The sequence below is a fragment of the Diabrotica undecimpunctata genome, chromosome 3 (assembly GCF_040954645.1).
Source record: "Diabrotica undecimpunctata isolate CICGRU chromosome 3, icDiaUnde3, whole genome shotgun sequence".
NCBI lineage: Eukaryota > Metazoa > Arthropoda > Insecta > Coleoptera > Chrysomelidae > Diabrotica > Diabrotica undecimpunctata.
Window position 1 is genome coordinate 76,782,230 of NC_092805.1, and position 26,064 is coordinate 76,808,293.

Sequence of the window (26,064 nt, forward strand, 5' to 3'; positions counted from 1 at the left end):
ATATTATTTTTTCTACTTTATCTGCATTTAAATTTATTGGATTAAGCAATACTCTAAATCTGTTAGCTAAGATTCCAAATGAGCTTTCAATCATTCGACGGGCTCTAGAGAGTCGATAATTAAATATTTTTTCAGATTCTGACAATCCCCTATTAGGATAAGGTTTCATAATTCGACTGGTTAACGGAAATGCATCATCTGCAATTAATACAAATGGAATTTTTGATGTACGACTGGGTAAAGCCTGATTTGGGGGTAAATTTAAAGAGTTATTTTCTAGTGCTCCACACAGATTACTTTCTCGGAAAACACCACCATCACTTATGCGGCCATTTATTCCTACATTATAGTAAGTGAATTTATAAGCTGAATCACACATGGCTAATAGAACTATTGAGTGATTCCCTTTATAATTGTAATAATATGAACCAGCAGATATCGGAGGTTTAAACATTACATGTTTTCCATCCAAAGCACCAATACAGTTGGGAAACTGCCACATTTCTTGAAACCCTTTAGCAACATTTAACCACTCTCTAGAAGATGTTGGGGTCTAAAAATAATGTTAGTTAGTTTTCATAATTTTATCTCATACATATTTACCTTCAAATATATTTCCTTTAGACTGGTATATATAGCTTCACAAACTTCAGGTACAAACCTAGAAATGCTACTTTCATGTATACGAGTTGAATACATTAATGATCTAAAGGTTTGCCCAGTTGCTAAAAATCTTAATGTAGTTTCCAACCTAAACAAAAAACGAGGCATCAAATTTATACATCTATCTAAATACAATACTATACAAACCTGCATCTTGCTGAAATACTTTCTCTAAATTGCGTATCCTGTTTTTTTATCTTATTCTCAACTAGTCCTAATAATTTTATAAACACAGTATTATTCATTCGTAAAAAGTTTTTATATGTCAAAGGGTCTTCTACTAATAATTCTTCATTCAACATATTTAATATTCCTTTGCCCAACCCTCTTCTCTCGATCCATTTTTTTCTCCATATGCGCTTTTTTTAAGAAGTGTATGATTTTTTTTCTTAATTGCTAGCATCATTATTACAATTAAATACAGCTGCTGCACATAATTTTAGCTTCTTTTTTACCATCATTATTTACCTGTTTGTTTTTTTACTCTAATTATACAACCAAAACAAACTTTAGGTAGGTTAGACTGTCAATACAAAATTGGTAGAGCGCATGCTTACAGGCTAATTAAAATTAAGATAGTTGCAAACACAAACATACATTTTTCATACTAAATCGACTCGAGCAACTAACTAATATTTTTAGTGCTAAATTCAGTACTGAAATTAGCATAATGGCAAGCGGACCTTATACTGCAAAACCCACTCTAAAACTGTTTAGTTTCAGAATCTGTAAAGCAAATCTAAATTGATCTCTTGTCGTCGTGTATTTTGCACTTCGCTTATCTTCTCAAAGAATATCTCTAAGAGGTATTCTTCGGTGAAAAAAAAGAGTACCTAACCAAATTTTAATGTAGGTATTAAAATATTGAAAGGCATGTACAATTGTCCATGCCGTTAATCTATCTGTAGTTGGTTTTGATCTGTGAAACAACAGACTAAAGGCAAATTGTTTGAAATGCGCTTTGATATAAATATTCAAAAATAAAAACGATTTTGTTCCACTTATACATAAGGACTCAGGTATGAAATAAAACACGCAATGTTTTTTTATTAAGTAATATTTTTTCTTTTTACCCTATCACTGTAATATTTCATTGCATTACGATATATTGGGTCTACATTGGATTCGCCCTTTCCACTCAAAACTTTATTTATCCCTTCAGCCCAATTAAAGGCAAGAAATGAAATAAATTTATCAATGAGTGCATTTAGTAATGTTTGCAAGTGTTCACAACTCTCAAACTTAAATTGCACTTGTTTTTTAATGAAAACTTGTATCATGGAAATTAAATTTTTTTTATAACAAAATGTAGGTAAAATTTCCTTTATAATTGTCTGAATTTGACTAAGGCCCGTTATAAACTTTTCAGAGCAGTACATTAATTTATCAGAAGACCCTTCATACTCTTTTATACTTGTTATATCATGCCATATAGGCAGTTTTTCCTTTGCAATAAAATTATAACGGCAAATGGTACAATCTGACAAAGTATTCTTAAACTTTTTTATCAAAAAACCACACACATGTCCTAATGCAGCCTTATCCAAGTAAATTACTATTTAACTGGGAATAAGCCACAATTAAAGGTTAAAATACGTTTATTGACGTTTCAATTTCCACTTCGGAAATCGTTCTCAAAATACAAACATTAGTAAATTAAACAAATTTTGTTTTTGTTACTTAGTGAAAAATTCTTCTAATAATTTAATTTTATCTGACTCATCTATATTGACAATTCAGACATACATTATACATTTTAAAGTAGACGACTTTAAAATGATATTGCCAATATTGTTGAGTTGCGTTCCTGGGACGACTTTACTTATAAGATAGTTCATTCGATTACATGAAATCAACTTTAACTTGAGAATATCCGTCAGAAAAGATCATAACATGTAATTCGTCTTTAAAAATACAAATACATGCCATGATGACAGTAAAATTCTCCTGTTAGTGATTCCATAGTAAATTATGAGGGAAAAACCAGGAAAAAAACCTCATAATACTATCCTGACATGGTAAGTATTTGATCTTGCATTTATTTTACCTTCAATAAATACCAAATTCCGATTTTATATGTTTGTTATTTAAAAAATATAAATGATGTATTCTCCATATGTTACTGACTTACCAATACTGGTATTTTCTTTTTAATAACTTCCTCTTTCAATATTTGTAGTACCATGAATTCTCCTTGTAGTGAACTATCAAAAATTTTTATTAAATATTTTAAAACCAATTGCAAATAAAAATGACACATTTATAAAAAATACACAACATTTTTTAAATAAATTATCAAATATTGAATTTAATTCAAATAATACTTTAGTAAGTTTTGACATAAATAGTTTATTTACGAATGTGCCATTAGATAAGACTTTAAATATAGTCAAGACAAAATTAGAGAGTGATGATACATTGGCAACTAGAACAAGACTAAATATATCAGCTATAATGGAGTTAATAACAGTATGTACTGATAATACATATTTTCAACTAAATAATGAATTCTATAAACAAAGTTTTGGACTAGCAATGGGCTCTAGTTTATCTCCATTATTAGCTGATATATTTATGGAAGATTTTGAAACAAATATTATTTCTAAACAAAATTTAAAACCCTCAGTATGGTGGAGATATGTAGATGATGTATTCTCAATATGGCCTCATGGATCAGAGTTGTTGGACACATTCCTAAATGATATAAACGATAAAGAAGAACCCATATTGAAAGAGGAAGTTATTAAAAAGAAAATACCAGTATTGGTAAGTCAGTAACATATGGAGAATACATCATTTATATTTTTTAAATAACAAACATATAAAATCGGAATTTGGTATTTATTGAAGGTAAAATAAATGCAAGATCAAATACTTACCATGTCGGGATAGTATTATGAGGTTTTTTTCCTGGTTTTTCCCTCATAATTTACTATGGAATCACTAACAGGAGAATTTTACAGTCATCATGGCATGTATTTGTCTTTTTAAAGACGAATTACATGTTATGATCTTTTCTGACGGATATTCTCAAGTTAAAGTTGATTTCATGTAATCGAATGAACTATCTTATAAGTAAAGTCGTCCCAGGAACGCAACTCAACAATATTGGCAATATCATTTTAAAGTCGTCTACTTTAAAATGTATAATGTATGTCTGAATTGTCAATATAGATGAGTCAGATAAAATTAAATTATTAGAAGAATTTTTCACTAAGTAACAAAAACAAAATTTGTTTAATTTACTAATGTTTGTATTTTGAGAACGATTTCCGAAGTGGAAATTGAAACGTCAATAAACGTATTTTAACCTTTAATTGTGGCTTATTCCCAGTTAAATAGTAATTAATTTAAAATGCCACAAGAAAATAGCTTCAGAACTTATCCAAGTAATTAGATTCATGGTAGGTGAAAACCAAAAACTCAAATTCGGTAATATTGAGGTTTTCTTCATTACATTCCTCTTCCACACCCTGTGTTACTAAATGTCTCACACCATTGATCAAAGACTCCGCTGTTGATCCATCCCTTTCACAATTGGAAGACAATGAATGCCGGTTAACCATATTGTTGACCAACAATGTTTTAAAATGGTTTTTAAAATTTTGCACGGTAGGGTTAACATTCCTCCCTCCGTGCTGTCGAACTTGCCCAAAGAAATTTTCCAGGGGGTCCTGATTAACATCTCTTGGTCTATAAAAGGAAATTTCGTGCTTTACTCTCAGATAGTGGCTTAGATGTTCCAGTCCATTAATTGTCACCTCCCAGTTATGTAGGGAAGGTACCCTAACAAGTTGGTTTTTTTTATTTAAAAAATGCATCTTACTGAGATGCTGCTTGGCCGTATTCCAAAAATTGATATGCCCACTTCCTTCTTTGACAGCACATTTCAGTTTTTTCCCTGCACTTGGATACAATGTGTGTCCATTAACACTATCAAAAAGGGAATCAAAAAACTGTAGTACAGAAACAGTTCCGAGAGAATTTCTCTGTAGCACTAATTTGCCATCATTTGAAGATACACCTAAAAAATGATGTTTGTTTTATTTCCCATGTCACAATAAAAAGTAATGGTTTTCAATATGCAACAAAATTTATTTTGTAAAATAATTACATTAGCCAGGGTCTGCAAAATAGGAAGTTATGTTGGAAAATAACATTACCTTATAAATATCTACCACATTTTATAAGGTAATGTTATTTTTCCATAAAACTTCCTCGTGCGGACCTTTCTATTAGTTATAGAGTATATTTTCAATGCGCCATTTCCATCCCATTAAACAAATCCTATGGAACTATGTCTGCTTGAAAATATCAGTTTAATGGTCTGCGTCTAATAAAAAATTTAATTGTGACTGTTTAAAGTTACATTTTCAAGTTAAAGTAGTTCAATTGGATGTGTTGAATCAGATGGAAAAAACCCATTGGCAACTAAACTTTATATTGATCCAAATAAATAAATTGTGTTAAAATTTTACTATTTAAGTGAAAGTATGTAACAATATGTGAAGTACTGAAAATTAAGTATTTTTAAATACTTTTAAAAGCAGCACAATCAGTAATAAATGTGAAGTTAGTACTTAGTTGTTCTTGTATACTGTGTAAAACTTACCTTTTCGTAAAAAGAGATTCATAATTGATGCCATCGTATGGCTGAAAACTTGAGCGGCATGAGAAACTTTCATCTTTTTCATGTATTTGGCATAAACGTGCCCCTTATGAATTTTGTTCAGTGCTCTAAATCTTCCGATATCATTATCTATTTCATAGGTCATTACAATGTCAGCCCAATCGCCTATTACAAGATTGTTATTTTTTTTCCAAAACAATTTTTTGGTCATAAGATTGTTCCTAATGCCTTTTAGTAAATGTGGAGGATCATATATGTGCACTATTGGGTGACCATTTATTTCATACAATTTTATTTTTTTTAATGTATTCTCTTGGGAGGCATTATATTTTACTAAATAATTTATGGCTCCTACATTTGTAGATCCTTGATCAGACACAGTGGCAACTACTGTAAGAGCAGCTTTTTCACACTCTACTATAATTCCCTTGATTTGCCTAACTAAATCAATTGTAGTAGTGGTTCCTTGTGAGAATGTGTAGGCAACTGGCTGTTTCCATTTTTTTGTAATACCTATAACAAATGATGTAACTATAATAATAATAATAATAAAAGATTTATTCATCCTTTAAGATCTGACATATAAGACACCCATAATCCCTATTAACCCATAAAAAATGTATTTGTAGTATTTAATAGATATAACTTAAAATATATTGAATTTGTATGCAAAGTTACAATTCTTGATATCATAACATATGAATATGTCTGACTGTATATAACAATCAAAATTTGAACAGTTTATAATAATAATAAACTCTCTTTATTTTACAAACATATACCCACCTTTTATCATAAAAACTTGGGCATGATCAGCAAATTTGTTATTTCTTTCATCACCACAATCTACAAATCCATCAAATTCTCTATTTTTGGCATTTAGGTCCAAGTGTGGTTGTAAAGCCATTTCATCGAACATTAAAATACATACTTTATCTCGTTTACTCAATTTGGCTACATTCTGTTTTAAGTTTCTAAAAATAGTTTCATTAATTCCTGCATCAATTGGAATACGATTGAGCATATGATTCAAAGTGTTTTTGGATGGAGTTGCAAATAATTTCCCAAATAACTTGTAGCTCTTGGGACTTTGTCTCTGCAAAATCAATCCAAGAACTTTCTCTTCCAAATTGTACCGTCGCCCTTTTGGTTTAAATTTTGAGGCTTTTATTTGCAACTTTAAAAAATTTGCTACATGGGGATCCAGGTCTTTGGTCATGTTATTAATAGTCTCTTCCATAGTGAAACCTTTTTTACTTTGATTTCTTCTTTTATACATAGAAAAACTGTTACTAATTTTTTTCGCTCTATTGTATAAGGCTGCTTCCCTAACTGTGAGATTTTTTGTTTTGTTTACTCCCAACTCTTTGAGCAAAGTAAATGAAACTGAAACAAAATGTTTTTATTACTAATATAAATAAGTACAACATAGGTTTCTTGTTTCGATAATTTTTTAGATAATTTAGAAAAAACTGACCACTACGGATTTGAACCTGGTAATCCTTAGGTTCAAATCCCACCTGTGGTCGGTTTTTTCTGAATTATATTTGTCCAAAAAGCCACGCAAATATTCTCTAAAATATGAATAAGTCTTTACAGATTATTGTAAATTTTGTACTTTGTTTCACACTTACAGCATCACCAGAAATCATTTTAAAATTTTAAAGACAAAATGCCTAACCCAAATAGACTTATTACAAATATACTTCAATGTCAACTACCAAAAAATAAAAATTGTACCTCTTCTTCAATATGCTCACCATACACACTTGTGCAGCAAATTTTTGTTTTTTTCTTCAATGTTTAATATAAACCAAAAGATAAAATTAAAAAACTTTTAGTAGGTACTTAATTTTATTCTGTGTTATACTTTTAGTAGGTACTTAATATTATTCTGTGTTATGACATACTTTTGCAGGATATATATCATTATTCCATTCCATAATAGTTTATTAATAAAACACATTTAAGTATATTGATGAAAATGTGTTGTAATTTAACTAAATAAAGACCATAGATTTCAATAAACAATATTTAGAAAATAAAACCTCTCACAATCACACATTTCTAGTTACCAGTGTTACCAAGATGGTCACTACCAATTAGTTTCTGTAACTATTAACATCTAAATATTACTTACATTTTTTTTCCTTGTGATCCCTTGTAAGCAAGTGCTTGGTGTTTCGTAAGTCACTGCAGATGATGTTGACGGTAAATGAATCTCTGCACTTTGGCAAACTGTAGTTGGAATCGAATATGTATGGTCTTTGGCTGATGTTGAAGGAAAGTTAACATCTTTACTTTGACCAGAAGTAGTAAGTATTTCAACAGGTGATGATGATATTATAGGACAACATTTTGTGGGTATTGCAAACACTGTAAGTGTTCTATTAGGCCCTCTGTGATGGTCTGCAAAATGTACATCACAGATTCTTTCCGATCTATAAATCAATTGTTTGTCTTTCGTCATCAAAGTCGAGTTACCAGTGGTCTCTAACCACATTTTAAAACGATCAGGAAATTTGTTAGGCAACGGAAACCTGTGCCGTGGTGAATTCCTATCTTCGCATCCCATTATGGCACATTTTTGTTCCATGGCCCCATGTTTTCCTAAAACATTTAAAGCTATAACTTAATGTGGGATACAATTACTCAAGTAAATATTTTTAAACGAGTTTTTATATTTCGGAACTGGAACTATCAAGTTTTACCTATGATTGTTGCAAAGTTTTGGACTAGGACACAAAACTGTATTAGAACAAAACAACCCAGATGGCTCAGCAGTTTTAAGTCAGGGTAGGACACTTAAATATATCCAAGAACCCAAACCGAACTAGGGTAATTTAATATTTGATTATATATTATTAGAATCATATTACCAAAGAAGATAGACGCTTATATTACATACCTGGATATTAAACAGCTGTAGTAAATGAAATTTCCTAATGTAACAATAACTTCTAACTTAACTTAAAAAAAAACAAATATCCTTATACCACGCCTTAACTAAACAATTAATATTCTAATCCCAAATATGATATTTCAATATTCTAATTATAAATACGATATTCCTTGATCTAACACCACTTTTAACTAAAACAAATAATATCTTTCTACCCACGTCTATACCAAAGAATATAGACGCTTATAGAAGAATTGTTCAGTTATTTTTGAAAGGTAGCAAAAAGTGGGACATAGATAAAGAAAAGTGGGACGAGTGGAACGCACGTGTTGCACGTGGTACCACTAAGGAGCGGTCATGTCAACTGTGGCTCTACCATTGCTTCTAAAATATGAAAGAGTGGGGCAATAAATGCAACTTTAGATATTTTAAAAAATATTATGATTCAAATTTTTAATTGAAATATGTACAAATCTTAAGTATAAATCAGTTTAAGGCTATATTGTAATAATTTCACGAATATTTCATTCATTGTGAAAATTATTTAATGTTGTTATTTTAAAACAAGATTAAATAGTACCCATACAGCGTAAAATCTTTCACATATAGGTACTATTCATTAAAAGGTACAGTTAAAGTTTATTTTCTTATTTCAAAAATAAATCAGGAATGCTTTTTGTTGTTATTAAAAAATTATGGATGAAATGGAAGTTTGGAAGTTTTGGCGAAATGGAAAATTTCATAACTTAGTAAAAAGTTTCATTGAATACTTTATTTTAAATTGAAATTTTTTAAAAATGTTTCGTTAATTTCTGGGCAGAAAACAGTATAATAAAAAAACGGGTGTGGCAGTCCAGTGGGACTGCCGGTGGAAGTTACACTTCTATAGACACATTCGCCCTTACAAATTTATTTGGAAGTCAATCTGCACAATCATTACATATGCAATTCTATAGGTAAGGCATAGCAGAAAGAGAAACAGAATTAATAACAACTTACTAACAATGAAGGATTGAATCAATATTTTGATGAAAATGTATATTTTTCATATATGTATGAAAGGAGTTGAATGCAAAATTTTTTTACACATACTCTGCAGTAAAATTCATTGTTTATTTTGTTATTAATATAATAATACAATACAAATTAAACTGCAATATTCATAAGTATTTAAAAATGACAATAATATACATAAAAAAATACACTACAATACAGTGCAATATAATTCCATATATAATAATACAATACAAATTAAAATGCAATACCCATAAGTATTTAAAAATGACAATAATGTAATAATATTAATAAAAAAGTCCTCCTCGATTGGGAATCGAACCCCGGTCTCCCGCGTGACAGGCGGGGATACTACTACTAATCTACCGAGGACATGACACAAATGTATTTCAAAATTGACAGTTCTGGATCATACATAGTGATTTATTGAGATTATTATTTTGAAATACAAAAGAATAATATAATTATGAACATTTAATAAATAATACAAAACATCACATAAATAATAATATTAATAAATATTTTATTATATGTATAATATTATGTGTATATATATCTTTACATATATATATATATATATATATATATATATATATATATATATATATATATATATATATATATATATATAATATTAAATTATATATACAAAAGGAACATTTTTATATTCGAGAGAGGAAGAGACAGAAAATAGATCTTCTGTCTCTCTCTTACTCATTATCTTACATATGTAATGATTTCACAGATTCACTCCCATACAAATTTCCAACGTGAAGCGCGCGTATAGAAGTATAACTTCAAAAGTTATGTGACGGTTTTTCGTTGTGTTGGAACAAACCAATTTTTAATTCAAAGTTATACAATTAAAAAAATAAATACTTTGAATATTGTAAATATCATACATTTTTAAGTTTTAAAGTTAAAAATTTAATATATTGAAAATAAAGATTTTATTGTGAAAAAACAAAAAAAAGACAGTTTGCAAATCAATGGCATCGAAATTTGTTTAGGCGTAGATGCAAAGTTACCCGTTCGTACTCCTTTCCCACTTCCCCCTAACTACATATTTCATTATGAAATTTTCATGATAGTTTTAAGCCGACGGCCACGGCACCACGCTGTGAGTTTATGCAGCCACCCTCTTTTAAAGTATAAACCGTAACCAAATCGCCCATTTGAACTGCTCTTCTATAAGCGTCTATATTCTTTGCCTATTCGCTGTGAGCCGATGAGTAGAGGGGATATGACAGTTTTCACCAGCGCTGTTAGTGGCAGTTTTCTGCATTTAACTTGTAAATTTTTAATTAATGGCGAATATGGATTTTTCAAAAAAAAAAAAGATATAGCAGCTGCTGTTGTATTGATACATGTAAAAATACTGGGTATAACAGTGATTGTAAATTTTATTCATTTCCTGTTGCCAAGCATAAAACAGTTCAAAGAGAAAAGTGGATTATTGCTATCAATAAGAAAAAGTAAGTAAATAACCTATAATACAAACAACATAATATTTCTATGGTGTAAAATAAAAAAATAATTGATTTTGTAGCGAGGATGGATCATTATGGACTCCAAAAAGTCATCATTTAATTTGCAGTGATCACTTTCTTGGAGGAAGAAAATCTGATGCAGAAATGAGCCCTAGTTATGTACCTGAGGCCTGGATGCAGCTATTATATTTCGAAACATTGCGTACATGCCCAGCATCAACTAAATCTTTCCCCTTTTTTGGTGGAACTGGTTGATATGGGATATCATGTGATATAGACTTAAATCCAGTGTAATGTTTAATATCCATTTTGATAAAATTCAAACAAATTGATATCTAAGTACTAAGGCCTACGCACACAAAAAATAACGCTGAAAAAAAACAGTAAACAGAATGAAAAATTAAAACAAGAGGTGTAAACTGGATTTTCACAGATCCGATATCCGATGACACGAAATACGAAATTTTTTGTACGAATATATTTGATTGTCGTATCAGACATTTTTTGACATAATAGGGAGTTTTTGTAACTACCTAACGTAACGTATCTCCCTATACGTAAAGATCTAACGTATCGAAGAAGATGAACGTTAAATTGAGAGTTTTTGTTCTGCACGTAACGTAACGATGGTGTTGCCCTCATCGAATTAGTGATAAACTAATAAGTTGACAGCGTCAGCAGTCTATAGTGTCAGTCTTGTCCTTGTCACTTATTACGATCACAGAATACTCCAGTTGGATATTAACAAATATTTTTTTGAACAATTTTTAATTTTGGATATGGACGCGATATTAAATGTAGGTGCCTTTATTGATGATGAAGAAGACGAAGACTTCGAAGATGCGCTTCTTCTCCACATCTTGCACGATGAAGAGCAATTAGGAAATAGAGCAATTCTATATGGCCGCTTCAGTTTAAATAACATGTCTGATATAGAATGTAAAAATCTTTTTCGCTTTGCCAAAAATGATATACCGAGACTTGCTAGGGCTCTCGATTTACCAGATATTTTTCAAATTGAAAATGTCACGTCTGTATCAGGTAAGTTATACTGCTGCAGTCTCTACACAATTTTTTAAGTGATGAGTCAAATCAGTGTAATTTGTTTTAGGAATCGATGGATTATGTATGCTGTTGCGACGATTTACGTACCCTAACAGACTTTCAGATCTAGAGCCTCTTTTTGGATTTTCCGGATCTATTTTATCACAAGTGTGTACATACACATTAAACATAATTTCCGAAAATAAAGGTCACATATTAGTGGATTTAGGGAATGTTCCACATTTAAATTATGAAAAATTAAGTGAATATTCTCATGTTAGTATAAAAACGTTCTTGTAAACAATGGAAGTTTTTAATGTAATTAACTTTTAGGCTATAAGAAACATGGGATGTCCACTTGATAATTGTTGGGGGTTTATAGATGGTACAGTCAGACCAATTTGCAGACCTAGCATTAACCAACAACTTTATTACTCTGGACATAAAAGGCTCCATTGCCTTAAGTTTCAATCTGTCCTCTGTCCAGATGGAATTATTATTAGTTTAAAAGGTGCATTTGAAGGCAGGCGGCATGATGCAGGTATCCTTAGAGAATCTGGATTATATGAAGAACTGGAGCAAAATGTCACATTTCCAAACCATCGGTTTTGTTTATATGGAGATCAGGCATATGGTTTGAGAGAGTTGTTACTCAGACCATATACTGAACATGAAATTAGAGGAAATCAGCAGAGGCAGCAGTTTAACACATCCATGAGGGGGCTTCGTGTAGCAGTAGAATGGGGTTTTGGTAAAGTGATACAGAACTTTGCATTTCTAGATTTTAAGAAAAACCAGAAAATTCTTCTTCAAGAAATAGGGAAGATGTATAGTATAGGAGTGCTATTATCAAATTGTCACACATGTCTTTATGGTGGAGAAATACCATCATATTTTGGCATAGATCCTCCATCCTTGGAAGAGTATTTAGGTGCAAATAATTAAAGTATGTATTGTCAATATGTATTTTTGAATAATTAAACAAAATATTTTTTATAAATTAAAACCAGATTTATTTAAAATTGCCTCAATTAATTTTTTTTTTGGTTACTAAACAAATCTAGCTGCACTTGCATCTTTTTCCTCCATCCTCTTTCCCATTTCTCAATCGAAATTATTGCCCCTGTAACATTTTTTTCCTCACTTGAAGTGCCAATTGTGAGAAGTGATCACTAGTTCGTAAAGGCCACAGTAATGTTCAGTATTCCTAAAGTAGAAAAAACATTGTATAAAAGATCTTACCTATGATAAGACAAACCTCAAAGTCAAAGAAATGAAAGAAAAATATATAACAAAAATTGAAAATCAACTAAAGACATATAAAAGAACTAGTTGTGGAAAATAAGGATTCACAAGATAAAAATAGGAGTAAATAGCCAAACATCAGAAGTAATTGAAATGAAGAAAGTTGTAAGACAGGTGGACCCTCTGTCAACTACTCTCTATAACATAGTATTGGAAAATGTACTAAGAGATAGTAAAATTCATAGAAAATGAACAATATACCATTTAAGACATTAGTTCTTGACATATGCTGACGATTTGGCTACAGTAACGAGAACAAAGAAAAAGGTAAAGAGGTAATAATAAAATTCATAAATACCATAAAGAGATATGGTTTAGAAATAAATGAAGAAAAAACTACATGGTGATGAGAAATGGCAAAGAAGCAGTAGAAAACCTTGAAATTAGTAGCAGTGCTGAACAAAAAAATTTCCAAATTTGAGAACAAAGATAATTTAATTTATCTAGGAGTGAACATAAACAATAAAAATATAGAAAGCAGAGAAAACATTGACAGAATTAAAATCCAAGATACTATCAAGAAAAACAAAAGAAAGGCTCTACAGAACTACCATGACACCAGTTATGCTTTATTAGTGCAAACTATGAACACTAAATAAGAACTACTAATGCCAGAGGTATCAGAACAAAAATGTTTCTCAAAATATACAGAATAAAAAAAACCAGACATGAGTTAGAAAAAATAGCTCAAATTAAAGCCCAAAGAATAAGAAAGCTGGGGCATGTAAAAAGATTTCCTGAACAAATAGAAACAAAACAGGAAAAAAATGGAAAGGGGAGGCCTAGAAAAAATGGATAGAGTAGAAGACAATTTAAAAGAATTTAAGATAGGACACTGGGAAACTAACACAATGAATAGAAGAGTCTGGAGTGGAATTGCCAACCAAGCCTTGGGCGTTCACAGCCTGTGAACTGCGAAGACCCATGAAGGAATAGGAAAGATTTATAGTGTAGGAGTGTTATTAACAAATTGTCAGAAATATCTTTATGGTAGGGAAATACAATCACATTTTGGCATAGATTCATCATAGGAAGAATATTTGGGTATAAATAATGAAAGTAATAAATATTTTTTAGTATGACCTTTTTAATTATTAAAAAAATATTTTTTATAAATTAAAACTAGATTTATTTAGTATTGCCTCTAGTAATTTTTGCTGGTTACTAAATAAATCTAGTTGAACGTTCATTTTTTTCTCTTCCATTTCAATACGTTTTTCTCTTTCCCATTTTTCTAATTTAAATTGTTGTTCTTGCAAAGTTTTCTCCCTCTCTTGGAGTGCTAGTTCCCTACTCCGGATTTCATACCACCGATCATTTTTCTTTTGTAAATATTCTAGTGTGGATTGCTTTAAACCAACATTTCGTTGTTTTCTTGTGGGAGCTACAAATAAATTTATGAAGACATATTTCAACTAGTGAATATGAAAAATAACATACTTAAAATACTCCTTTTTTTCCCTGGTGTATCTTCAATTTTCAGCATCCGACTTGTTCCCGGCTCCTCATTATTTATTGGAGCCTCACAATCAATTATTTCCTCATTAACTGTAATATAAAAAATGTTTAAAACAACTTTGTTTAATTTATAGACAGTCTCTAACTTACCATCAATTGTAGATGTGTCATTAAATATATTTATTAATGCGTTTTCTCTTGTTGTTATTCCTTGTTGGTGGCTGTTTGTCTGACTTTTACCCTTGACAGAGGGTGAAAGTGCAAATTCCCTTGACAATCCAACTATATGGTTTAATAGATCATCCATTTCTGAAATTTCTTCTTCAACTCCTGATCTATAAAAACAAGGACAACTTCAGTGCTTGTATTTAATTTTGTTTATTTAAATGTTTATACAAGAGTACATTAAAAAATACAACAATGTTTACACAATATACAATTAATTATATTTAAAAAACATAAATAAAAATGATGATATTGTATTGTTTTAATTGATTTTATTTAAATATAAAAATGTGCTTTTATCTTAGTTTTGAATTTTTTTATTTTGTTTATACCTTTTAATTGTGAAGGTACATTATTGTACATCATAATTTAAATAGTTTTCTCCACATTTATTTGAAAATTTTACTGAAATTAAGTCATTATCTAGTAAAATGATTGTGGTTATCTCTATATTTCTTAAATACAAGATTTGTTTGTTTTATTTTTATAATAGATAATAAGCTAAATTTTAAAAATAAAATATGAAGTTCCAATAACAAAGAATAATTACTTAAATTATCCAAAGAGTCAAACAAAATATATACTTACTTAATTTGAAGTTTCTGATCCCTCTGGTTAAACTTAGTAACTAAGTTCTTGACACGATCTTTTATAGCTCGTAGGCTTGCATGTTTCCCAGTTATTTGGAGCATATTCATTTGAATCAAACTCCACCTTTCTGGATGCTCATAAGGGTTCTGACCTACGACTTCCTTCAACAAGAACAAATCATCTTCATTGCTGACGTGAAGTCGTTTCCTACTACATTCCATTATTAATCAAAACAAATATAATTACAATTAACCACAAATGTGAAAAAAAACACGTGCCACATGAACTGGTGAAAAGTGGATGTTGATATTTTGCCAGGATTTTGCCTATTTTCTATTTTGGCACAGAATACTAATCACAACATAACTTAGTACTCTGTGATTTTGGTAATCGGGTTCGGGTAAGATCCCCTTGTGCATTCGATAATTTTCGGCTCGATAGGGATGCGTATGAACGTACGTATCAGCCCGTTACGTTAGGTAATACGTATCTAGATACGTTAGTTCAATCATTAATGCGCATGCTTATATGTCAAAAAGATACGTTACGTATACGTATTTGCTTGCACAAAAACTCCCTATTCTAAAAATTAAATATTTTTGTTCTTTGTTTACGTTTGTCAGTAGATTGCCAATTTAGCTTGACTTTTAAATATTATTTAACTTTACGTCACATTCATATAATAGAGAGATATCGCAACGTCAAACGTTAATACCGTATTGAGACGTAAATAACGGATAACGGTCTGTTGAAACACAGGTATCAAGAGAGTTATCGCGCAAATTGTTCTGGGGGGTACGATAAGACTTAACGTTATTATGACAACCGACGTTTGGCATTAACTGTAACCTAGAAATTAATGTTAGTCAGACTACACTATAATGCACATCCTAAGTTTGGCGTGATTGGTCACAGCATAAGAGCTGTGGATTGGTCAGCATCTTCATCGGATTTTGAATTTTTCAGGTTATGTATCTCTCTGTTTGGCGCTTAAACATCTGTGATTAGGCGGTTTTATACCAATTTGCCAATAAGCAACCACACAGAACATTTCAATTTAAATTTTTCTCATTTATTTTTAAAAATCTGTTAAATTGTTTTAAAAATCTGTTCGTTAGAACACCATATTTAATTACCTAAGACTTTGTTTTAGCAAGCAATTATGGATTCTGTCTATCCATCTACTTCAACAAGCTGTGAAATTAACTCAGGAGCCTGCCATCTTTGCAGCAAAATATTTAAAAATGTGGAATTACGAAATCGTCATATCAAAGGAATACATAACATAGATATGTCGATTAAGAAAATTAATCACATTATTTGTCCCTTATGTGAACAAGAAACTAATTTCAAAAGCCATGAGAACTTACGAAAACATCTTAAAGGGAACCACCAGGTGAGTATTGAATTAATAACTTTTGAATTTTCTAGTTTACAAGAATATGAGACATGGAAAGACATGCAGAAATTTGAGACAAGTTATACAATGAATAGAATTGTTAATAGAAATGAACAGAAGACATTATACTATGAGTGTAACAGAAGTAACATTAAAGGTAGGTACAATACTCTGTTACTTGTAATATTTAAAACTTATACTAATCTATATTTAGGATATAAGCCCAACTATAAAATTAGAACAGAGAAATCTGGTGGATGAATTAAAATTAAAGGAGTGTGTCCCTCCAGGCTGATTTGCAAACTGAGAGATCAAGGACAAGTTTCAGTCAGTTATTGGAAAACACATGCTGGACATAAAGAGGAATTAAGAACCATGCATCTGGCAAAAGCAGAAGAAAAAATGATTGTAGAGAAGTTAATATCTGGGGTGCCATCCAGCAGAATTTTAGAAGATTCAAGAAAATTGGAAACACCAAAACTAGAAAGACTTGCCCTATTAACAAGTAAAGATCTCTCAAATTTGTCCAGGAAGTATAATACATATAAGAAACGAGATCAAAATGATATGGTAGCAACGGCTTTAAAGGTTCAGGAATGGAATGCTAACAACAAGAATTATGCTTTCTTATTCAAGAAGGAAGGTAAAGACCTATCATTTTTTTATGCCTACTACAATTATAATTAATCCAATTCCAATTTGACTTGTGTGAATTGTTATCACTTGACTCATGTAACAAACCTTACTCTTAGCAGAATCAACAATATACATTTTTAAATAATATATCTCGTAAGATTGTAGTCATTGGTTTTTTACATTAAAACTAATTTTGTAATGGAGGTGCTGATTTATTGGGCAAACTTACTAGTTTTTTATTTTACTAGACAACCATTTTTGGGTCTTAGTCTGTTAAAGAATACTTCTCCATTCTGATCTATTTCACACTTTGCTCTTCCAGTTTTTGATAAATATGATATGTTAAATAAGAAGTCAACACAACAAAAAAAAATAGGACTAATGATTACCTGTTAAAAAATACAATAAAATTTCAGTCTCTTACCATTAATTTATTATCTTTAATTATCTCTAAACTATAAATTTTTTATTTTTATTAGGAGAACAACATGATGTACTTAAAAAAGAAGATTTTGCCTTAGGATTCATGAATTCTGTAATGGAAGATAAATTAAGAGAATTCCATAGCATAATTTGTATGGATGGTACACATGGCACGAACAAGAGGGGAATGGATTTAACAGTGGTGCTTATTAAAGATGACAGGAATACAGGATTTCCAGTTGCATTCTTACTGTCAAACCGATTGGACCAAGTAGTTCAAGAAGTTTTTTTAGGTATGTATTATATGAGTAGTGACAATTTATGACTGGTAAGTAAAAATAATTTTTAAAAACTTTTAGGTGCTCTCAAGAATAGAATGCAAACTGGAATTCATGCAGAACATTTTATGAGTGATGACGATAAAAAATATTATAATGCATGGGTGAAGATTATGGGCAACCAACCAAAGAGGCTTTTATGTACATGGCACGTTGTGAAAAATTGGAACATTCAAGGGAAGAAGAAAATAAAAGATCCAATTTTGAAGAAACAGATGAAAACTGAGATGAAAAGAATTATTAATGAAACGGATGAAGATAGATTTATGGAGTTATGCAATAGATATATAATCAAATTACAAGAGGCAAATGAGATAGATTTTTTTAATTATCTGGCATGGTAAATAAGTATATGAAATCATACATTTTAAGTCATCCTTAAGTCTATTTTTTTTTGTAGGAATTACTTTAAGAATGAAGAGAGAGAGAATCAAAATGTGGGCTCATTGTTACAGAAAAAATTCAGGAATCAATACAAACATGGCGATAGAATCTTTCAACAACCTATTGAAGACCAACCACCTTAGGAGAAGTGCTGGGGTAACAATTGAAAAGTTATTGGACACAATAGATGATCTAGTTGACATTAAAATGTGGAAGAGGATTATAGACATCGAAAGACCAAATGCGAACAATTATCAAGATAGGGTTATAGCAAAAGCACACAAAATGGCAGAAACGATGAAAAACAAAGTGGAGGTTAAGAAAAATGAGAAGGTATATGGTCAATTTCAGGGAAAGTCATTTAGAGATCCTAATAAATTATATAATGTAAATATAAGGCAAGTATGTGAAAATGAATGTAAGACATTGTATTGTAGAGTATGTAAAATTTGTATTCATCGCTATCAGTGTGAGTGTGCTGAATATGTGGTGAGGAATATCTTGTGTAAGCATGTGCACTTGGTAAGAATGCACGAGGAGCGCGAGGGAACTAACTCTGTTTTAGATGATGCTGCAAGGTGTTTGGCAGAAACTTCAATTATCAAATCAAGGCATCAAGAGGAAATTAATGAGTTTGTCAGAGGGAAGGTAGAACAGACAAATGTGATCCAGGAAAACACCAGACGATGTCTTCAAAATGAAAACTTCAAAAATGTCATAGACAGCTTACATGACTTAGATGATGAAACTTATACACAATTACATGACAAATTTATGAGAGACGTTCAAGAAGCAAGACGTAAGGTGAAGAAAGAATTTCAGGAAACCCCTAAGGGTATTACAAAGAAGCGAAAAATGGAAAAGCAGGAATATTTTCCTTCCAATAAAAAAAGAAACTGATTAAAAATTAAATTTGAACCATTCTTGTAGCTCACTTTATAGGCTTATTTACCTATTGCAAATTGCCTTTTGCATTAATTAGTCTTAGATGTTATAACTAACGACCTTCTTTTACAGATTCTTAGTTCTAAGACTAATTAACACTTTATTTTCAGATTCTTAGTATTAAGATATCTAACCCCTTTCTTTGCAGATTCTTAGTTATAATACTAATCAACTTTTATTGCAGATTCTTACTTGTAATAAACATTTTATTGTATTTTAATAAAGGTATTTTTCCCGCTAGCTAGGGTTCATATATAACCTTTATGTCCACGGACCGTGATCCCTATATGCTCCGGTCCAACATAGCTATGGATAGTGCGACTGGACCACCTTCCCTCATTCCCGAGGGTCAAATCCAGCGACAATTAGTAATATATGTAGTAAAATTTCATAAAATATATGTATAAATGCTTAGTTTAGGCCTGAATTTTAAAGCTGTGTTAAGTAATGATGTTATAATGATGTTATATTTGTATGCTTTTATATTAGAATTGCATTTTTAAATCGGGATGTACTGAGCCCTAGGCGAGGTTTAGAGGGGTTTTCCTTCGCCATTGCATCAATAACGGCCCCCCCTCCTTTGATTTCCCAGATTTTTAATAAAGAATAAAGACATTTTAAACATAGCTGTTTAGTGTTTTATTTGGTTTGCAATAGTTATTTCCAGTAAACCTCTGCTTCATTTTGTTAACAATGACAATTTTTCATAGTACTCGATTCACAATATATATCTTTTTATTATCCTACATTTGTGGTGAAATCTAATATAATTCAGTGTTCTAAAAAAATGAAAATGGATAAATGTCAATTTGGATTTATGCAAGGAGGCAGGTCTACATCAGCAATTTTTATTATAAAACAGCTAATTTAACAATTTAGAGTGAAAGAGATAGACTTGCGAATAGTATTATTAATCTTGAGAAAGCACATGATGAAGTTATCAGAAACCTACTGTGGCAGAGATTTAGTAGGAAAGGAGTGCCAGCTGAATGTGTGAGTGGAGTATGAGCAAGTAACAACTATAATAGTGTTAGAACTACTATATATAGTTAGAATAACTATTATAGTGTTAGAACTATACAATTGTAGGTGAAACTGGCCAATTTTGTGTGAAAATAGGGCTTCATCCGGGTTTCGCCCATATTTATTCTCATTTGTGCTGGATTAGATAACAACTGAACCTCCTTGGTATAGAGTAGCGGAGACAAGTCCTTAATGAAAAATGATTAAAATTAAGTTGGATACAAACAAAATATTTAGAATATTCTTTTAAATATGATATTTCAATTCCAGATAGAGTAGTTGGCTTGAATAGACAAGAACTCACAAAAGATGATAATTTTCGGCTTTTAGGATCGGTATTACCGTTTTATTTATCATACTTCAATTAAAGATAAAGGAAAGAGGCAAATTGAATGATGTGTGATAAAAAAGGTACGAAGAAAACTAAACGGTAATTGTATAGGACTGCTTTTAGACCAGCTATGATGTATGGTACTGAATGTAGGGCAGTAAAAAAGGGGATGAACAGAAATTGCATGTTTTTGAAAAACCATAATCTCAGAGAAAAAGCGGAGAGGTACTTAGTCCCTGGAAGAGAACAGAAAAGTTTACAGGAAAATAATTAGAGAAGCCGATCCCACATAGAGAAAGCTAACGAGAATAATAATGTTAATGAATGTTCTAGAAATAAAAATAATAAGAAGAACCTCTAAATCTTAATAAAAAAATTACCTAATCAAAAAAAATTAAAACAATATCTATATATCTAATAAAAAAGCATCACTAGCATATCAAAATAAAAAAACACAAGTCAGAAATTAATTTTACCTACATAATCTCAAAAGAAAAAATAATTACATTTCTAATAAAACTATAATAGCCAGCTTAATCCTAAAATGTGAATATCATCCGCTTTGTACCAATACCACAGTAGATTGCTACTCTGCTAATAAATTTTTTAGCGATATACTGTGTCACAATACCTCAATTGTCATTTTAAAAAACATGAAACCCGCCAATTTTTAAATTGGGACCCACCCACCAACCAATCACGCCAAACCTAGGCTGTGCATTATAGTGTAGTCTATGTTAGACATAGCCATACTCGAATATAACTACTTGTACTTAACTGTTTTTTTTTTTATTGAATAATGGATTTGGAAATTGATGCAGCAATAATAGCTGGTGCTGATGATAACGAAATTGAAGACTTAATTCTTGTTAATTTGCTACAAGGAGAAGATATTGAGCAGGTAGACGTGCACTTTAATTTTAATGATTTAACCAATAGTCAATGTAAAGATTTCTTTCGGTTTAGCTCCGATAACATTAGATTATTGGTTAATTTGTTAAGAATTCCAAATGAAATTCGAACTGCCAATAGGAATAAAGTAGCAGGTAAACAAAGTATACCAAATGTAGTTGTATCAAATGATTTAAAGTTTATTATTTTTAGGTTTAACTGCTCTCTGTATCCTTTTAAGAAGGTTAATTTACCCTAATCGTCTAAAGGATATACAAATTTTATTTGGTCTATCCCCGCAGTCTTTATCCCATATAATAAATTACATGATAGATTTTATTATAAACACTTGGGGCCACCTTTTAAATGATTTAGGAAACCATGCTTGGCTTAATATTGAAAAAATGGAGTATTATTCCCAGGTAATGTTATTACACAATTATAAATTTATTCCATAATTTTGGTAACTTAAAGATAGTGTCTTAACTTGTTTTGTCAAAAATGTGATGTTTATTGACGTTTTAATTTCCAATCCGGTAATCATTCTCCACATACAAACATTAGTAAATTGTAAGTTCAATTTAAAAGTGTGATGTGTATTAGTGTTAAATATAAGTATTTGTTTATTATTTGAATACTGTATTTTAGGCAGTAAGAAATAATGGTGGAGGTTTACCAAACTGTTGGGGATTTATCGATGGTACTATTCGACCAATATGCCGCCCATCAGTAGACCAACAGAATTATTATTCTGGACATAAACGACTGCATTGTGTTAAATATCAATCCATTATATGTCCAGATGGAATAATAGTGAGTCTGCTAGGAGCATACCCTGGCCGACGCCATGATGCAGGTATATTTCGGGAAAGTGGAATATACAATCAATTACAAGCAGCAGCAGTTTATGGAAACCAACGGTTTGTTATATTTGGCGATCAGGCCTATGGTATTAGGGAGCTTCTTATGTGCCCTTATGGAGCTAGACCAAATCTACTACCCCATGAACAGCAATTTAATGCATCAATGAAAGTATTAAGAACATCTGTCGAGTGGGGTTTTCAAAAAGTAGCTGCATTATTTGCATTTGTGGACTACAAAAAAAATTTAAAACTTTTGCTACAAGATGTAGAAAGTATATATAAGGTAGCAGTTCTATTTACAAATATTCATACTTGTTTGTATGGCAGTGAAACAGGAGATTTTTTTAATACAGTGTCACCCACTGTAGAAGAATATTTAGGAATTTAAGAAAAAATAAACATAACAAAAATTGAATTAGTTTTATTTCTAGTAAAATTTACCTATTTAAATATTTCAACCTTAATAAACAATGAAATGGTAGAAAAAAATTAAAAACAGATATTAACAAAATAAATAATTTACATAATCCAAATAATGTAAATACATTATAATGTAAAAAAACAGCACTTTCAGAAAAAATACATAAAATTAAATATACAATATACCAGAATTGTCATGACAAAACATTTATTTACAGATTTACCATTTTTACAAGTATGTAACAAAAATTGAATTAGTTATTTAAATATTTCAACTTCAATAAACAATGAAATGCTAGAAAAAAATTAAAAACCACATATTAACAAAATAAATAATTTACATAATCCAAATAATGTAAATACACTACAATATAAAAAATAGCATTTTCAGAAAAAACTACATAAAAGTAAATTTACAATGTATTTGATGAAAACTGATTACAATTTCTGAGAATAAATCCCAACATATTTAAAGCTCTAGTTGAAGTTTCATTAATATGATATTTAATTAATATTAATATGATAAATTTAGAATTGAAGTTTATACAATAACAATAATTTACTTGTTTTAATTTATTAATAATAATTCCCTTGATCTATCAGAAGTAATTTTTTACATATAAGTAAAGTGATGATGCCGTTTACAAAACGGCATCATCACTAGGAGGAGACTTGTTTACATTCATTTCTTAAATGGGAAAATATTAAGTAATCATCACTTATACTAAATAATTTATTCTACTTATATATTTTCCTTTTTAAATACATTAGTTAATTGCCTTAATCTACCATTAAATCTGTTTTAAAAACTCTTTTAATTGTGATTGTAGTGATTGAATTAATTCCCTCTGGGCTGAGATTGTCTCTCGCAGGCTATTGCGGTCAGAAACTTCCAATTCAAATCTGGCTTTTTCAATTTGTAGCTGTTGTTCTATTTTTTTTTCTTCTAATGTTATTTGCCGCTCTTGAACTTCAACCTTCCTTTTTTCTAACTGCAATTTATTTTCCTCTAATTGCAGCTCCCGTACTCTAATGTTGTGCTCTCTCTTACTTCTTTCTTGAATGAAAGTTAAGCCACTTCTACGAAGACCTGCACTTTGATTTTTTCGTTTACGGATTGGCCCTGAATAAAATAAATAAATTTCTTTAAAACAAAATATAGCCTAAACAATTATATTACATTTTGTGTTAATTATAATACAGTTATGTCGTAGTTTTTATTGGAACAATTAGAAAACATTCACAGAGGAAGTATTAAACTGTCAGAATAATATTTATGATAAGTTAGAATTAACCTGCTATTTGTTTCCTGCTGCTGGGACCTTCTTCAGCAGTTCCATCATTGAGTGTTTTGATGGGACCCTCATTAACAGTTCCTTCATCTGGTGTTTGCCCATATACCACTTCAGGAGTTTCTCGAGAAGTTGATGCAACTAAAATAACAGTAATACATACAAAATAAAATTCTGTGTACAAAGGAGTATTTTGAAAAAAAAATGTTATGATTAATAGTAACCAATCACATTTACCATGATTTTATGAATTCCATATTTTTTTAATAAAAGTAAGTATGGAAGTATCAACATTACCACAAGTGTAGTCATGATCACTGATGACATTTTCTTCATTATCAATAGACATGTCTAACTCATCTTTGGCATAATATTTTGCTGCAAGGTCCCTTAGAGCAACACCGATTTCTGAGGATTGTTGCTCCTGTTTTGTTTTGTTTCTTTTTAATTTAGTTGGAGTAATTTTTCTGCTTCTAGCAATGTCCCAAATCTCTTGAAGTAGATTATCTCTTTCCGAAAAAATCTCTTCAACTCCTGATCTGAAAATGTTTACGTAGGAATGAAGACAAATTAGATTTGTTTTATGTGAAAATATTTACCTGACTCTATTTACAGCATCCTTCTTTTTCCAAATTTCCATTAAATGTTTTAAATGGTCTCTTAGCGTTCTGACTGAGAATTCTTTCTTTGTTAGTACAGTCATATTTTCTCTCAGTGCCTCCCATTGTTCTGGTTGTTGCAAAACATTCTGACTTACTACTTGCCTCAATAAAGCCAGATCATCGTCGGAGTTAAACCTGATTCTTTTGTTCATCTTCTGTAAAAACGTAAATATTTTATTATTACCTCTAAATAGGTAACAAATTACCTAACCCATTTAAAATAATGCACAAACTAATAGTGTGTTTTACTTTTACTTACCAGATATTTAAAAAAGAAACGTTAGAAAATAATATAAAATATCTTAACGTATATATAATAATTAATAACTTATAAATAACTAATATCCTAAGCACAAAAAGTATAAAACTTGTCTAAACAAAATAAAAACACACGTGTTTCTCAAAACAAACCAAACAACATAGATAAGGTTAGATTGCTAAACAAGATAATCCACAGTCACAGTTTTAAGTTTCTAAATTTGTATTCTATCAAATATTTTTATGTTTTATGCGAAATGTCAAATTATCGTTTAACGTAATTACCACCCCTTATTTCGACCCAAATAGCGGAAGCCCTTATCCGTTATTAACGTAACATTCACTATGCGCTTGCGTACATGTCAAAATAGCGTATTCCGCTATTAGCGTGCGATAAAAATGCACTTGCGATATCTCTCTAATTACCACCCCTTATTTCGACCCAAATAGCGGAAGCCCTTATCCGTTATTAACGTAACATTCACTATGCGCTTGCGTACATGTCAAAATAGCGTATTCCGCTATTAGCGTGCGATAAAAATGCACTTGCGATATCTCTCTAATAGGAATATAGAAAGGAATGACATAATTAGAGTATTAGTGGAAGAACTTGCGGACGAGGAAAATAATATCCAGCTAATTGGAAATGTTGTGGATCAGTTGACACAAAATGAAGAATTAGAGCTAAATAATGTTGAGAGCTCAAGTGCCTCCTAATCAAAATTTTTATGAGGAAACCATTCACCAATAATATATGGGAGATCTTTTTGTAAAGCATTTTCGCATGAGTAGGGAATGTGATGAAGTAGGTTTTGGTAAAGATTATTAGTTCTTTGAAAACTACATATAAATATTTTAGGTAATTACTCAGAAACTA

General features: G+C 30.5%; 3 protein-coding genes across 3 annotated transcripts; 2 read left to right on the plus strand and 1 right to left on the minus strand.

Moving 5' to 3' along the window:
- The first annotated feature begins 11,205 nt into the window (after positions 1–11,205).
- LOC140435657 (uncharacterized) lies at positions 11,206–12,749 on the plus strand. The gene is made up of 3 exons (XM_072524378.1): positions 11,206–11,740; positions 11,811–12,019; positions 12,077–12,749. The coding sequence occupies exons 1-3, from the start codon at positions 11,479–11,481 to the stop codon at positions 12,686–12,688; spliced, it is 1,083 nt and encodes a 360-aa protein (XP_072380479.1). The 5' UTR covers positions 11,206–11,478; the 3' UTR covers positions 12,689–12,749.
- A 1,079-nt stretch (positions 12,750–13,828) lies between these two features.
- On the minus strand, positions 13,829–25,749 carry LOC140435911 (uncharacterized). Its single transcript, XM_072524623.1, has 8 exons — positions 24,867–25,749; positions 24,565–24,806; positions 24,271–24,408; positions 23,768–24,098; positions 15,320–15,532; positions 14,657–14,841; positions 14,489–14,596; positions 13,829–14,432 (listed from the first exon to the last, which is right to left on the minus strand). Exons 1-8 carry the CDS (start codon positions 25,079–25,081, stop codon positions 14,158–14,160), a joined length of 1,707 nt encoding a protein of 568 aa, XP_072380724.1. The 5' UTR covers positions 25,082–25,749; the 3' UTR covers positions 13,829–14,157.
- Positions 16,977–19,156, plus strand: LOC140436934 (uncharacterized). Its single transcript, XM_072526096.1, has 4 exons — positions 16,977–17,364; positions 17,837–18,073; positions 18,140–18,458; positions 18,519–19,156. The coding sequence occupies exons 1-4, from the start codon at positions 17,097–17,099 to the stop codon at positions 18,643–18,645; spliced, it is 951 nt and encodes a 316-aa protein (XP_072382197.1). The 5' UTR covers positions 16,977–17,096; the 3' UTR covers positions 18,646–19,156.
- Positions 25,750–26,064: the final 315 nt, after the last annotated feature.

What these genes read in the sequence shown, in the direction of transcription:
- LOC140435657 (XM_072524378.1), top strand. Translation starts at nt 11,479, where the DNA reads ATGGACGCGATATTAAATGTAGGTGCCTTTATTGATGATGAAGAAGAC. An exon ending in AAATGTCACGTCTGTATCAG is followed by an intron (nt 11,741 to 11,810) that starts GTAAGTTATACT and finishes AATTTGTTTTAG; the next exon opens with GAATCGATGGATTATGTATG. An exon ending in AATTAAGTGAATATTCTCAT is followed by an intron (nt 12,020 to 12,076) that starts GTTAGTATAAAA and finishes ATTAACTTTTAG; the next exon opens with GCTATAAGAAACATGGGATG.
- LOC140435911 (XM_072524623.1), bottom strand. Translation starts at nt 25,081, where the DNA reads ATGAACAAAAGAATCAGGTTTAACTCCGACGATGATCTGGCTTTATTG. An exon ending in GATGCTGTAAATAGAGTCAG is followed by an intron (nt 24,807 to 24,866) that starts GTAAATATTTTC and finishes AAACATTTTCAG; the next exon opens with ATCAGGAGTTGAAGAGATTT. An exon ending in GAAAAAAAGGAGTATTTTAA is followed by an intron (nt 14,433 to 14,488) that starts GTATGTTATTTT and finishes ATTTATTTGTAG; the next exon opens with CTCCCACAAGAAAACAACGA.
- LOC140436934 (XM_072526096.1), top strand. Translation starts at nt 17,097, where the DNA reads ATGCATCTGGCAAAAGCAGAAGAAAAAATGATTGTAGAGAAGTTAATA. An exon ending in TTTCTTATTCAAGAAGGAAG is followed by an intron (nt 17,365 to 17,836) that starts GTAAAGACCTAT and finishes TATTTTTATTAG; the next exon opens with GAGAACAACATGATGTACTT. An exon ending in TTTTTTAATTATCTGGCATG is followed by an intron (nt 18,459 to 18,518) that starts GTAAATAAGTAT and finishes TTTTTTTTGTAG; the next exon opens with GAATTACTTTAAGAATGAAG.